This window comes from Acanthisitta chloris, unplaced genomic scaffold (assembly GCF_000695815.1).
Source record: "Acanthisitta chloris isolate BGI_N310 unplaced genomic scaffold, ASM69581v1 scaffold21635, whole genome shotgun sequence".
Classification (NCBI taxonomy): Eukaryota; Metazoa; Chordata; class Aves; order Passeriformes; family Acanthisittidae; genus Acanthisitta; species Acanthisitta chloris.
The window spans coordinates 12,621-28,700 of NW_008673394.1; the positions used below are offsets into that span (position 1 = coordinate 12,621).

At 38.0% G+C, this 16,080-nt stretch overlaps 1 protein-coding gene across 1 annotated transcript; it reads left to right on the forward strand.

The window, feature by feature from the left end:
* Window positions 1–6,553: 6,553 nt before the first annotated feature.
* FAM171B (family with sequence similarity 171, member B) lies at window positions 6,554–16,055 on the forward strand. Its single transcript, XM_009074955.1, has 7 exons — window positions 6,554–6,797; window positions 7,416–7,508; window positions 7,802–7,960; window positions 9,773–9,940; window positions 13,401–13,517; window positions 14,323–14,446; window positions 14,720–16,055. The coding sequence occupies exons 1-7, from the start codon at window positions 6,758–6,760 to the stop codon at window positions 16,053–16,055; spliced, it is 2,037 nt and encodes a 678-aa protein (XP_009073203.1). The 5' UTR covers window positions 6,554–6,757.
* The last annotated feature ends 25 nt before the right edge of the window (window positions 16,056–16,080 follow it).

The window sequence follows — 16,080 nt, forward strand, 5'->3', positions numbered from 1 at the left end:
AAAAACTCACAGGAGTAGCCTCATGGGTGACAAAGCCCTTGCATAGGAAACTGTGTTCCAATTTTATCTAATTTCTAATCTGTTACATTTTCTCTTAATCGTGAGGCTCCTGCTTGCTGGAGACACCTAGATCTGACTGTAACAGCTTTTCTCTGTGTAAAAGGCACTGTTTGTCCCCCCCCAGGATCTAGCCTTAGCTCCTTCATAATTGAGATTTTGTTGATGACTTCTGTGGAAATTGGTTGATCAGAAATAGGGCCGTGGGAATACTGTGCTGTCCTACTTTCCCAGACCCTGTTTTGCTGCTTTGTCCCTGAAAATTGGTAACGTATTCTGTGTCACTGAAGACAATTTTGCAAAAAGCTCTTCCTTAAAATATGCATCTTAAAGTTCAATTTTGCATTAAAATACTTTTGAGGAGTGTAGAGCTACAGAACGGTGCTGTATAGATAGCGTGTGTTGGCTCTTCATATAGAAATGCAGCAGATGGTGATTAGCTCTGGACTCCCATTTATTTAATATTTGGTTGTCTAAAAGAAGTTTCCTGTCAGTCTTTGAACACTGGTGACCAGCACCCCTGGCATGTAGCAGTAGAACATCAATACCTTCTTTTTCCAGAATGCATTTCAATGGGCAGTCAGTACTTACTTTAAAATCAGAGTAATGATGCTGCCATTTTGCTTCAAGATCAAGGGCAAGTTTTAGCTCTGGCTGTGACCTGGGTCTGTCTTTATGCCCCCTCTGTTCCTTACCAGTCACTTTGGGGTCAGAATTGGTTACTTGGCTGCTAACTAGAGGAAAGCTTTAATTCCCAGTGATTCTGGTGAGAGATGGTGGAAATTTAACCTTGTGCTCAGTGGAGGAATGAAACTGTGTCACTAAGTTGTCAACTTTGAAGTGTTTTTTTTTTCAGCCAGGTGGAATTTGTTAGCCAGGTACTTGTTATCCTAAGCATGTGTTGTTCTTACCTAAATGTAAGGTTCTCTTCTCCCGAGAAACTGATTTTTACAGCTGATTAGGTATTTGCTGTGTGATTTCAGACCTTTGGTGACCACTGTGATGTTCTTTGCTTCTCAATTCAGTCACACCTTATTGAAAAAACAATATTTAGATTGCACCTATAGCTAATTAATAAAGATAAAATTAAAATTGCACAGGGAAAAAGATTTGTGGTGTATTTTTAATTTTAGTACTATTCTGTGCCATTTTAGGGGGGAAAATAATTTTCTGCTATTTATTTTCTATTAATGTAAATCAGGAGCAGCATATAAATAGCATATAAACATCTTTATAAAGAATCCAATAATTAATTTTGAAATGAGATATTCTGTTACCAATTTGGAATATAGAGAATTATTTGTGTCGAATTACTAATGTCTTTATATGTGTCTATGCCCATCTGTATGTAGGGTCTATAAATTATTGCATGAATTATCACAGGGTAAAAGAGCAGTGATTGCTAACAAATGAAGACTACATTTGGCTGTAGGCATTATTAATTTGATTTGCAGGCTATTTGATAGCTACAAGAAGCATAATTGAAAAGTGGTCAGAGAGCTTGCCCTCATATCTGACAATAACTGCCACAATATAGCCATAAAATGGTTGTTGGAGCTTAGGGGTCACCCATTATGTCATTTTAATGCGCTATACAGAGCAGAAAAATGGTCCTGTGTCAATGCTTTGCACCTTAATAAAGAACAAAGGTAAGCACGGACTGATGCACTGTGGTGAGGAGGCTTAGTCCAGCATTAAATCATCTCCATGTCAGTCAGGTGCTGCACAGCTCTCCCTCACGTACATGGGTTTACGATGAGCTTTAAAGATACAACAGGCTTTTACTTTCTCAAGTTATGCTTTTGCTGTTTGTCACTGGCATTACTGTAGTTTTAAGGAAATTTTAAGAAGCAGTGATTGTTTTTTGTGAGCAGGAGGACTGCTTTTATGTGACCTTTTTTTTACTAAAGCCAGATGTATGTTGACTGTGTGGATTAAATATTTCATTGATTTCCACCCCCATGGCAATATCCATTGCAATACTGCATGTGTAGTAAAACCTGATATTCTTGTAACACATGATTTCTTCTTTGCATTTCTTCTTCTGTGCACCTTTCATATCTCTAATTGTATTAAGCAAAAAAATATGGTGTTCCATGAATGTAAAAAATGGAAAAATGGTTGTTCAGTCAGCTAAAACCAAGGAAATTGCACAACCCATGTTTTCTCTGGCTGGTTAGTATGGAGCCTGGTAATACCATGTAGGCCGTTGCCATAAAACTCATGGAAGCATGTGCCTTTTCTGGCATGGCTTTAAACATCTGCAGGCAAGGGTGAGAGGAATCTCTTATTCCAAAGGAACTATTGAATAATTTAAGTAGTTACTGTTCACTCAGTAAGATCATAGCTGTGTGTTTGAGAAGAGTAAGTGCCTCCTTGGAGGTATAGAACCTCTTTGGCTGTAGGAACTTGGTGATAAATAGGAAAAGTGACTTAGGACTGGGCTACAGAATGTGTAGGAATTCTTCCTGGGCAGTGACCTGTGTGTCTGTGCATTCACTGCTCAATCTTACAGTTAATGAGGTGTGCGGTTTGGAATGTGTCAGTGCCTATAAGGGCTCTGGCCTTGCCCATGTTAATTAAATCTCACATAAATGCTAACCAGATGACCTGCTTATCTGCAGGTAAGAATTAAGAACAAATTGCATAGGGTATAATAGAGATTTTTTTGCATTGTATGTCTGTACCCAGCTTGCGATTCTAAGCAATTCTTCATTCTGCGTGATACGGTGCCAAATTGCAGGCATTAGATGATGTTACTCAAAGAAATGGGGTGTCATTTTAGAGGCCAGGATATTTATGAAGTAGCTAGATGTGGTAGTAGGCCTTGTTGTCCTTTGTCTTGTTGTAGGAATGTATATCAGCAAACGTTTTCCTGTTGTAGGGGCTGCTGTTTCCAGCCGACCTGCCAAGAGAGAGATCTCCTTTCCTCTGAGGCAGCACAAATCAAATTAGCAGAGACTGAGTTCTTTCTTCTAATTGTAACAGTTCTGTCAAATCTGTTTAATATTGAGGTACAGCTGACCCACTTGTGTTTGGCACGTGTTAGTGACCACAAAAAAGCACAGGTTTCATCCAGCTTTGGGTTTGTTAAACACTTAACCAGCAATTTGGTTTTTGCATCTGAAATGTTTTTCAGTATATTTTGTTCTGATTAAAATGTCCTACTGCAGTTTCCATCATATTTGAGACCCAAAAGTGTCCTGAAGGATTTTTAAGTTAAGAAAAATAGGCAGTATTTTCTTTGCAAGTTATGTGTCATGAGTGTTAATATAACATTGTTAATAAGTCAATGCCATTGTATGTGTGATAAATTCACACATTAAATGCATGCAAAGCATGTGAGGGGGTTGGTTTGAGGAGGGAGCAGGTCAAAGGATATCAAGTTTGGAAATACACAGATCAGGGGTGTAGGACCACCACTGCACACACAGTCTGAGCTGTTAGGACCTCATGATTGTTCTGCTTTTACCTAGGCTGCTACAGCTGACCTGCTGCAGGATGCTCTGGGACACTGCATTTTGTACCAAACAATAGTGAACATGGCTGTGCTGGTGCAGACTTGTTGTTACTGTTGGATTCTGGCTTTTTAAGCTCATATATTTGATATATTTTCATTGCACAAGCATTTGGCTAGTGGCATAATATTGTGTGCTTGTGTATTCTCTACTGTTCCTGTCAAGGAATGATAAGATTTAATTTACATAAAAGTCTTTCCAAAAACGTTGCACACAAACTTCAAGTGACTTGTTGGCAGAATATATTCTGGCTGATAGAAAATCCAAATGATTTGCTCATGTATATTACTTGCAGGGAGGGAACAGCTCCCAGCCCATCAGTATACTTCCTCTTGTTAGGAAGACTCTTGTGTTAGAGTGAAAGGTGAGGCCAAAAGCAAGGGGAGCCAAGGAATGAGTCTCCTTTGATTTGTGTCTGAGCATTAATGGGCATGAAGTGAGCATGTGTCACTCGGGTAACTGCTGCTGCATGTGACAGTGGTGCACAGGTGTGACTCTTCCAGAGCTTGCACTGGAGAGCTTTGTCTCTGTAGCCCTCTGAGGATTCCAGGCCGTGTTTACAGCCGAACTTCTGTGTCTTCTCAGCACCCTCTTAGCAGAGTATCAGTTCTGGAAAATGCTGTGGCAATTTCTGTACCCACAGGAGAATTAGTAATTAAAGTTGTGTGGCTAAAAGCAGCCAATGATATTTGTCAATTCACTGTGAGAATGAGTGAAGAGTGTAGCTTTCTACAGTTTTGCAGTCTGGTTTTTTTTGCATCGGAAAGCTTTTAAGAAAGTTAGGTTTAATATGGCTGTAACTGAAGGAGATGAAAGGGAGAAATATTTTTGCACAAAATAACCTTTGGGTTTGCTAAGAGCTGGAGGAGAACTGTAGTGATTGCTCCCACCCCTGTGCTTTTAGGCTTTTTGTTAGCAGGAAATGGAAAATACACATTACAAGTATGAAATGATTGTAAGAAAATGTCTTTCTAAGCACATTCTAGGTTTTAATTTTTTTATGACTTATTTCAGCTGTTAATACTAGGCTCCTTTTCCCCTGACTTGATTCCAGCTGTTAAAATAGTAGTTTATAGTGGGCATTTCTGGTATTGGTTCCTACTGGTATGAGCTTGATTTTAGTACTACTGAATTTATTACTTTTTAAATACCATTTAATAAGATACTTCTGGCTCCCAAGGGGTTACTGGGTAAAAATATTGTACACTACCTGTTTTCTCTCTTCAGTAGTCTTTTAACTATTCATTGGCCCAGGGCAAATGGCCTGTTTTTCAGCTTTTGGAAACCTCTGGAATAATGCTAGTATGTGTGTGACTGGATCAATGCTGGGAAGATCTGTTCGGAAACCATAATTTGCTGACATGACCTAAAATTTCTTTTCAATTAGTATATGATTTAAAGCCCCTCCAGCACAGCAGTTTAAATGCAATTTTAGTCTCAAAATGTCAGGCATAAGGCAAAAAAACCAGATGACATTGTCCTTAGATTATTGGGCATTTTCTGTTTAATTCTGTCAAATATGTTTGAGTATCACTGGGATATTTTTTCTGTTTCTGTAAGCATGTATTAATTTGCACAAGAAGTATAGTTTTACATAACACTTTAGAGAATCAATCTGGCACAGCTGGTAAGTTTTTGTTGTGTTTGTGATAAATAGCAGTAAATTGAGAGTAATGTAGCTTTTGTAGTGTGCAGATAATTTTTTTTCAGGAATATGTGGTATGCTCCAAGCATACAATAGTTCTAAATAAGTACTTATTTCAGAGAGGTCTGACTTGGATGTCTTCACTATGTACTGGGGTTTTTTTGATGGATTGCACTTGGCTCCTCAAGGCCTTTTCATTTAAATCAAGGTCAGTGCTAGTAATCTCTTGGTGCAGTGTCAATCTCAATTATAGAGGAGATAACATAATGAAATTGAACTATGATTTCTGGTAGATAAATTTCACATAACTTAGCTTGACATCTGACCTAAATAGAAATGCATATTCATAATGAATGTGTTTGAAAATATTAGGATATAAAGTAGTGCAGTGGTGTCGAATAGTAGTATGCCTGTAACTAAAATACTGGACAATTGATGTTATTGAAAATATTTTTAACAGTGGTCCATAGATATTTTAATTTAAAATAATAACTTAAATGTACCTACTGTCAATGAAAAGTCTCCCTAATTGCTTATTGGGGAGAGAAATTGAATGTAATTCAGAGCATCTCAAAACTGTTACTCAAGTGGATTTATTATTTTCAACATGCTGCTCAGTCCTTGTAATTATGATCTTTGCAAGACATTGTATCTTGTAGGTATCGTATGGAATGTCACATCCTCTAATTAGCAGTAGACAAATACTATTTAGACATTGCAATATAGAAAGGTGAAAAATAGCCCAGAGGTGTAAGTCTGGTGGGAGACGATAGATGAAAACCATCAGTGTCTGAATGCATTCAATTACTTTATATAATTTTACACATGTAAAAATAAATGTGTTATCCCACTGTCTGTAGACATTAGGTTCTCTGTTTTCAGAAACTCGAGGTACATCTTTAAATGTGTGACCCAAGGCAAGAGTTATACTCGGGTAACAAGACCATCTGTATTATCAGTGTGATATTGCAGAGCGCATTGTCTCATGTTGCCAAGATGCACTGTTCAAGCTTAAAGGAAAAGGGGAAGAATTGTTTTGTCATTTTGGTTTTGTTTGGTTTATTGGTGAGTTTTGGTTTGTTGTTTGACCTGTTAGGTATTATATTTGCTGAGTTTGATAAACACTTTTTGACAGCTTTATGCCCCATTTCAAGGTTTTTTTGCTTCCTTCTTTTCTGAGGTAGTTAATTGCATGATTATCTATGTTTTGGGCCAGAAATAGAGAACCACAGTACAGTGGATGAATAGCTGAGGCATAAACTCTGGGACTTCTTTACACATTTAAGTTATGGTCCTTAGTTATGATGTGTTATGTCCTCCTGGTTTTTTCTTTTTGCTAATAGGATCTGTTTTCACACTCAAAGTTCAAGTAAATGACATCATCAGTCACCAGTACCTGCGACAAGCAGTGGTAGAAGTGTTTGTTAACTACACGAAGACAAATTCTACTCTGACTGGGAACAATGGAGCAGTCATAATAAAAGTGCCCTACAAATTAGGCTTAAGATTGGCTATTGTATCTTACAAGGATGGCTACATGCTAACACCTTTGCCTTGGAAAACTGCGAGGATGCCAAGTACGTAAGCGTCTTACAGTCCTATTATTAAACTGTATCTGTCAGTAATTAAATTTCTCTCCTAAGCTGTCTGGGTAGTTACTGTCAAATGGACAGGACTGTCAGTCAAGGGAGGTGGTGCCTGTAGTGCAGATGTAAGGGTGAACAATCTGTGAAACTTAATGAAATTGTTATGACTGTAAAACAGAATATAGCCTTTTGAACTCTAAGTAGGTTATGTTGTGGTGTAGAGTGAATGCTGATAAATTGTTTGCCTAGACTTAGCAAAGAGCTGGTGATGTGGACAAAAATCCTGTTGACTTTAGTGATTCCTGGAGTACAAATGCTTTGTGTCTTCTCTAACAGGTTGTTGTAGCTCTCTTTCAGCAGTGTTTCCTCACAAGTATTGTTTAACTATTGTAGGCACTACAAGCATAAGACAGCAAACATTCAACAGAGACTTTTTTGCCTAAACACTAAAATTCCTGCTCTGGACAACAGGAGTAATTTATTTATTCAGTCTTTATTATATGCTCTCTGATTCTGAAGGAATATTGAACAGAGCAGTTAAAGGAACAGAGATCTTAGAGGGGTTTTTTTTTGATTGCACAGTGTAACAGATATTATCATTTCCCACAGTATACTCATCCGTGACGCTTTCATTATTCCCACAAAATCAAGCTAATATATGGCTGTTTGAAGATACTGTCTTAATTACTGGAAAACTGTCTGGTAAGTACAGTGTGTGCAGACAATAATTAAACACTTTGCCATAACCATCTATACACACACCAAAAAAAACCTTTAGCATGATCTTATTCTGATATAATACCTATCTACTCAAAGGCACATTTTCAGTTAATTATGTATTTGTATGTGGGGCTGTGACAAGTGCTAGACTGGAAATACAAATCTTGGAAAAAATGGGTTACAACAGGTTGTTATGCTAAGTGGATTTCTGAAGAGTAGTAACAACACTGTTTGCTGTTTTACCCTGGCTGAGGCAAAGTATTACTCTTTTACAGATGCCAAATCTCAACCAAGTGTTCAGTTTCCAAAATTTTTGATAAAGCTTCCAACAAATCACTATATTACAAATCTTACAGCCTATCTGACAGTGCCAGAGCAATTTTTGAGAGTGGACAGCTTTCTCTATACCACAGGAATTCTTCTAAACAAGTCAGGTATGTAAATACATTGTTTAAGAGGTTTTTTTTAAAAGAAGAAATCTTTGAATTATAATGCATATGAGTGCACAGTGTTTCAGGAAAACCTAAGAGCCTGAACCTGCTTCCTTTGTATTATATCACAAAGCTTCATTCCATAGGAGTAAGCTATAAACACATCAGGTGAGTAATCAATATCAGTCTTTAATTTTGTTCCATGTAGTGTGAGAACATAGCATATGATGCACTGAAATACTCCTTCAGAGTGATATATATGTATATATATATATATACTCACACAGAATTTCATGAGACTGTGAAACTGGTTCAGTAAACACCTTAAAAATGCAATTATGGCCTGAGTGTAAACTAGGTGAACCTAAAGACATCAGTGACACTGCAGCAGTTGATTTCATTTTCTGCATTTTCACTAGAGTTTCACTAGTGTTCTAGGAGTTTTACACCCAACACGGAGCTGGTGTGGAACCTTTGTTTGGCTCACAGTCAATCTGTACAAGCCTCTTTGAAACCAAGGGATCACTATGTGTACAGAGCACAATTTTAATAATGTTTTCTGTGCATCTGTTTCACTGGAAAAGCAGTAAGTGGTTGACTAAGTCAAAACTCTGCTCTTATCCCATTGGATTTTTTAGTCTTCGTCATTCTATCAGATAATTTTTAAATTTGCATAAATGCAGTATTCTCTGGTAGGTTGTACGGTGTGCAGTTCCCTCTTTCTTTTGTTCTTTTCTTTCTATTCCCAGTGGCTCTGAAGCCATGAGGCTCTTAAATTCATTGCAGTGCATGAAGAGGCCACTACATGGTTTACTTGAACTTGTCATGCATTTTCATTGAATTAAAGTCATCATATATATAGATATAGATATATATTTTGACCTACTTATTTTTACCTATTTTTTATATTTTAAAATAACCTTTCTTATCTATATTTCTCCTCTTTAAATGGAAAGTAGAAGGGAAGAAGCATGAGAGAATAAGGAGTGTTTCTCCTCTTTGAGTTTTCCTTTCAATCTGTCTGGCATGTGTTTTAAATTATTCATATACTCCTAGAGGAATAAGCTTCCTTTTAGGGCAGGTGGAAGCTAATTGATATCTGATCCACCAGGAGTTTTCTCATAACCAGCTTCTAACAGCTTGCATGGATTTAACATTATTCTGGTACTTACTAATTCTGTTTCAGCTTCTTTCACCATCCTGTCATATTGTGCATTCTGAAGTATTTGCAAACTGGTGAAAGGAAAACAAAGGGAAAAAAAACTTCCAGCCTGCACTGTAAATCTTTGTATATGCAACATTTCCTTTGAGTGCTTTGACATGCCTCATGATTAACTGTTCAGTTAATTATAATTGCCAGATTACAGAGTTAAAGTTCTCGTATGTCTTCAGTTTGATTCAATGGTGTGTACATTGCGATTATACAAAAATTCTTGTATTGTCTGTAGTTCACATAAGTTAGCTATTTTGTAATCTGGTTAGCTGAGGGGGAAAAAACCTTCTTTCCCCACCTCCAAGCCAAGTTTTGCCTCATTGTTAGTTCTACAGTCAGCATTGAACCCAAGATGTTGCAAGTATTTCTCTTAGAGCTTTGATATAGAAATGACTGCTTTTTATTTTAATCATAAGATTTTAAAAGCCCAGAGGAAAAGAAGTATTGATATTTATTTGATCAAGGTGGTGACTCTGTAGCTGGATGTGGATGAGGACTTGCCTTTAGTTACAGTGAGGATAATTCTGAATTAATTCTAATTCTAAATATTTTTTAATAAACTATAAATGTAGGATTACAGACAAGATATTTTTCACATTCAGGTTTCAAAAGCATGGAATTAACTCCTCTTGCTGCCATATGTGTAAGTGTGCTTTTGACTGGGAAAGAACTCAAAGTAAATGGTCCCATTCAGATTACACTTCCTCTTTCCACAACTACTGTGAAATCAGGAGATGCTGTACCTGCATGGACATTCGATATGAAAACTGGTAAGTGGGCTAAGTTATTTGTTATTCTGCCTTTTAGCACATGCCTGTAGTTTTGGGCACATGACACTGTGGGTCATGGAAGAGTGCTGGCACTAATACGTGAGGTGGTAGTACATAGTCACAAGTTTTATTAGGGGTTCTGTATTTTTTTAATTGACTGGCTTGAATTGTTCAAAGGCATGTCCCTGCTTTCATTAGTTCAGAAAGCTTTGATAAAATTCATTAGCATTCCTATTGATCAAATTTTTAATATACTGTTTTTTTATTTCCATGAGAGGCTAAGTATTCATAGAACATATATTTTAGGTGATGTTAAATTTTAAGCCCAGTAATTTTGTGAATGCTTTCTTAAAAGATAACAAATCAGAATTGAAGGTTTGGATGCTTTGTTTCTAGAGTGTAGCTCTAAAGATCCTTTGACACTAGAACTGGAACAGATATTACTTCAGTTAACAAAAGCAATTCAGAAAGATAAATGAAGGGGAAATAAGAGTTATCAAAGGGAACTACACAGTTCTTACAGTATGCATGCAAAGGGGAGTCTGGGGATTAGTCATTCTAAAACTTTTGTCATCTCTTCATGTCTAATTTTAGTCAAGAGTGAGTAATGAGCTACGTACACTTAACCCATTTAGATGTCCTCTTTTCGGTGTGTATCAGTGTACTGATTGTCTTATATGGTACCTTATATTTGCCATCACCCTTGGTCTTGAACTGAGTGAAGAGGTGAATGTCTTACTCCTCATTAAGGCAAAAAGCTATTGTTCAACTGTTGGAAGTACAGGAGAGGACACCCCACTCTTTGTTTACATGTTCAAGAAAGAAACTGATCATCTGAATGAAGAACAGCCAAAGAGCATTAATATGACTTAAGAACATGCTAGGGAAAAACTGGCTACATAGTCTTGTGGGGAAAAAGTGAATAGGGTAAGTTTTTGCTTAGAAGGTTAGGTCTGTCTATACACCTAGAAGATTTCAGAGGGCTAACCAGCGGTAAGAGGAAAGGTGTGTATGTGGGTGTTGAGGAGCCTACTCAACATCCCTACTTAAGCATGTTGGCCTTGGGGGTAGAGCAAGATCAGGAGCATGGTAACCCTAAAAAGCAATAAAACCGGTTGGCTTGTTGTCCTGTCCAGTGAGGTGTACTGTGATAGAGGTTCCATAAAGGCAAATTGTTTGTGATGGATGCTCACTGAGATGTAGTGTTCACATGGAGCCTTCAGTGCTGGATGCTGAGGAGAGGACATGGAGGACTGTCAAAAAGGAGAGAAACACTTGGGACATAACTCTTCTACTTTTTCTTCCATTTCCTTGTCTCTACAGTGAAAATTTGCAACTTTATTAATTGCTGTGGATGTAAATTCTTAAATGTGTTTATTGTTACCTTTGATCTGACCTGTGTAAAAAGACTTTTTTTTGAAGGTAACTGAGGGAGGCAGGCCTTAGTCAACGTTCTGGCACCTGAGGACAGTGGAATACCTCAGGTCTGCAGCAAACATTCCAGACCATTCTTAAGTAGCAGTAGGCCCCCATCTTAGCTGAATGCTGAACTCCTGCTGCACTGAATAATGAGGCTCTGGCATCCAAGATGCTGTATGCAGAATGTCCCCAGCAAGATGCTGACACACTTAAACTCTGAAGTCCTTGGATAATATGCTGTGATGGTAATCAGAGCTCCTGTGTCAGTATTGATAGTGGCAAGGGAACAGGTCTGTGTAGGCTGATCCATATGCACCAGGAAAAAGATAGAAACTGGTTTCACAGGTCTGATTGTGCAGTGTTCCTTGGGGTTACTCCATGTGTAGTAGTACTGAGACTGTTCCTGGAAAATGAGCTTTTGTAATTATATTCCAGCAGCTGTGAATGCAGAATTTGTTGAGGTATATTGAGTGTGGCTTCCTTCTTATTAAATACTCTGCTGCATTAATATTAAACAGTCTTTGTGGATTTTAATAGAATTAAAAAAAAAAAGGAACTTTGAATTGCACCTTTGAATTGAGAATTATATCCTCCTGTTTGGCAGTAAATCATAGAGAAAACATGCTTACTTATAAATCACATTTCAATGTTTCTCTTACTATCTAGTATATTCTATGGAGTATATTGGGGAGATATAATTTACTGAAGAGGACAGTGAAGATTGTATAATTTCTTACAGATTTGTTCAGCCAAGATAGAAGTTCTGGAGAGCTAGAATTTTTTTTTAACCTTTTATATGTAGTTTTTTATGTTGTTTTTTATCTGCCTGTAAGTAGCCCACTCTCAATACTTGTAAAACAATAGTTGTGCAGTGTAGTATCATCATGCCTCAGAGTTGACAGGTCAGGGAATTTTGCTTCCATAAGACAGTTAGGTATGGAAGACTTTTCCAGCCGATCTTGCTCCTGACTCTGGACAAGAGGTTTTTAAGGTAGCAGAGAAACCACCACTTTCAGGGCTGTAGGTGGCTGCTGCTGCTGCTGCTGCTGCTGCTCTTCCCCTCTGGCAGCCTCGACAAGCACCAGAAGGCCTCATGTTTTACTGCTGAATGGTATTTTCTCTGTGTGTCTGTGTGTATATCTGTGGCAGATGTCAGTTTTCATCTTTACCTGGTAGATAGTTTCTTTTGCTTTGCTAGAAGAAGGGTCCTGAAAGAAAATGAAATTTAATATAAGCTGCATCTTATATGAATTATACTGTTTTCATGCCTTGGTTATTGGTGTTTTAAAAAAGCTGCTGGTTCCCTCTCAGTATTTGCAGGTTGAAAATGTAAGTTTTTTTCCATGGGGTTGTTTTCTGTCCTTAAAACTTCACAGATGGCCCACAGTAAATGTGTTCAAGTGAGTTAAGTATAATTTTGTCTCTTCTCCTGGCTCCTTTATTAATTGTAGAAGCTGGCATGCCTTAATACCTGTCCTTGCATTACCAAACAGATGGTGTGGAATCTGTGTCCTAACAATAGCCCTTCCTTGGGCTAACTGCACTGTTACTGCCTTGGGGCAGGGAGGAGGAGAGAAACACTCAGGACAAACATTGTGTATCCTCTTGTAGTTTATTAGATTAAAAGGGTTTCCCACTAAGTGCTGCTAACTAATGTTAAACTTGTTCTCATATGCAGTTACCTGCTCCTTCACTCTTTAGTCTTGGCCTTCATGCATGAAGCTCATCTAATAGGATTTTTTAAATGGTTTGTGTGCTTACCTGCAAAAGACATGTAGCAATAGAAAATTAATTATATTGAATTAATTCTGGTAAGTAACACTGATACTTTGTTTCGAAGTCAATGTCCTCAGAGGGACATTTGCAATGAAATTGTCAAGTAAGAAAGCTTGCATGGTTAGCTAAAGCTGTGTAATAAAGAGTGTCTGGGTCAGAATTTTCAGTTTTTCTTATGACCTTGTGTATTTTTAGTAATAGGTTTAATTACTAGTGGTTTGAGGTATAGAAGAAGCCTGGACAACATGTGCTTGTTTTTTTCCAGGTGCTTGGGTAAACCGTGGGCTAGGAATGGTGAAGGAAACAGATGGTCGGTTAGTGTGGACATACACAGCTCAACACTTGGGCTACTGGATAGCAGCTCCACTGCCTGGAACAAGAGGTATTGCAACAACTGGCAAAGAAATTGCTAAATAATCTAAGTAACTGTGTGTCATAAAGCTGTCAGTTTGATTGCTTTATTTAACAATAGATAGGGAAAAGCAACATGCAGCTTCACCAATTGGATATCTGTTGTTTGAATCCTTAGTGTGCCTTTGTACATATAACCATTTTCTAGAACTTCAGATGCTGTAGGGGGAAAAGTCCAGACTGTATCTGAACTTCTGTGTCTATACTATCACCACCTTTTGGAAGAAGCCTGCAAGACTGTGGAAATCTAAAAATTAGTGGGACTGTATCCCTTGCTGTTGAGGATCATATATGACAAGAGGGAATACAAGAAAATTAATCTTGGGTAAAATGTTGCTGGTGGAATTTGTTTTATGTTGACTTGTTGCATGTTTTGCAAATTCATACAAAAGGATTTATCAGGAAAATATTAGATCAAAGTTTAAAAGTAGATAGCACTGTGTGACAGTGAATGGTTCGCTGAATGGAAAATGAAGACTATGTTTCTAAGTCCATTTAGACAATTAATACAAATGTGATTTGACTGCAATTGAGTAGATGTTATGGTAAGGTTTTAGTACTTGAGATGAATCTTGTAAGATGCATTATATTGTAACCACTGTGTATTTTCTGGTCTGCTGAAATAGCAAGGTGAAAGGGAAGGATGAACATAGTGCCATTGAAACACAAAATCACAGGAAAAGTACAGTTCAATTTACTAGCTACAGCTCTGCACATTAAGAGGAATTATTTATTTTGGAGAAGTAATTCTTGTTTGGTTTTGTCTGACAATCTAGAATCCATTATTAGTGCAGTTTCCAAGGACATAACAGCCTATCACACTGTGTTCCTTACGGCCATACTGGGAGGTACCGTAGTCATTATCATCGGATTTTTTGCTGTTCTTCTTTGTTACTGCAGGTAAGCAAAAAGAGGAGCTTTAGTAAGCTCATCATGAGTGGAATTTAAGGTTGATGAAATAGTCTTTAGAAGTTGAGATTTGTTTCTTTAGCTGAACTGTATTGTGTAGCCTAATATTTGTTCCAGAATGACAGTACAGAACTTCATTTTAAGTTTGTGAAGTCACATTACACTATAGTTTTTTAATCAAAATCTAACCTTCAGCTCTGGTAGTCAACTGTCTGGTGTTTCCTAGTATGCTCTGCAGTCACCTTTTGCATCTCTTTTGCACAGGGATAAATGTCGTCGGACAAAAAAGAAGGGAAAAAATACAACTAAGCTGGAAGTCATAAAAAAAGACCAGACAACATCAACAACTCATATAAACCACATCAGTGCTGTCAAAGGGACTTTAAAATTGGAGGATAAGTCACAGTTGTATACAGCAAAGATTTCTTCATACAGCCCTCAAAGGAAGTTGTCCATAGACACAGAAGATGGAAAATCACGAGACAATTTTAAAATCTACACAGAGGATGCTTCTTACCAATCATCCTGTCAAACTGGTCAGGCAGGAAATTCAGCCCATTCATTGGAGCTTAATGCTGGAGTAAGGCACTTACAGCAGCCAATGCACAGTAATGGTACTATTTCCCAGGCTCCTAGGGATGTTCCAGACCAAACCAGGTACCTTTCACTGAAAGAGGAGTTGTATGGGCTTTCCCATATCCCGGAACATCTAATGCATCTTTACAATCAACCTGTTGCTATTCTTCAGACCTCTGACCTTTTCCACTCCCCTGAACAATTGCATCCTGCTAAATCTGCAACTTTGCCAAGGAAAGGGCAGTTAGTGTACAGTCCCATGATGGAACCCATGAATCGTGAAAGTTACATGCAAACACTGCCAAAAATGCCAGTGCACTCTCATCCACAGCCCTCTGTGTGCAGGGATGAGAACAGCGCCCTGGATGGTGAAGAAGGCTTACCTTCTCAAACCTCCAACTGGAGCAGGTACACCAACAGCTTACTGGAATCTGTCTCTGTTCCTGGGACATTGAATGAAGCAGTTGTCATGACTCCGTTTTCGTCTGAACTTCAAGGTATTTCAGAACAAACGTTACTGGAACTGTCTAAAGGAAAACCTTCTCCACACCCTCGAGCTTGGTTTGTGTCCCTGGATGGAAAGCCAATTGCTCAAGTGAGGCATTCATTCATAGATCTGAAAAAGGGCAAAAAAACAGAGAGTAATGATACCAGTCTGGACTCTGGTGTGGACATGAATGAGCATCATCCTAGCAGGAAACTGGAGAGAGAAAAAACTTTCATAAAAAGTATGCCACATTCTAAGATTCTTTACTTGGAAGATCTGGATCTGAGTAGCAGTGAAAGTGGGACCACTGCTTGCACTCCAGAGGACCAGGCTGTGAGGCACATTATGGAAGGAGGGAACGGGCCTGTCATAGAACAGCATGATGAGGAAGGTCTGAGAAGAAAAACTGTATCAGGAAATAATGAATCTGGTATCCTTTCTGCTAAAAAAAGGGATAGACCATCTCTCATGAAAAGGGATAGCAAAACCAATATCTGGAAGAAAAGAGAGGAGAGGCCTCTTATTCCTCTGAATTAGAACACAATATGCTTTGTGATGTTGC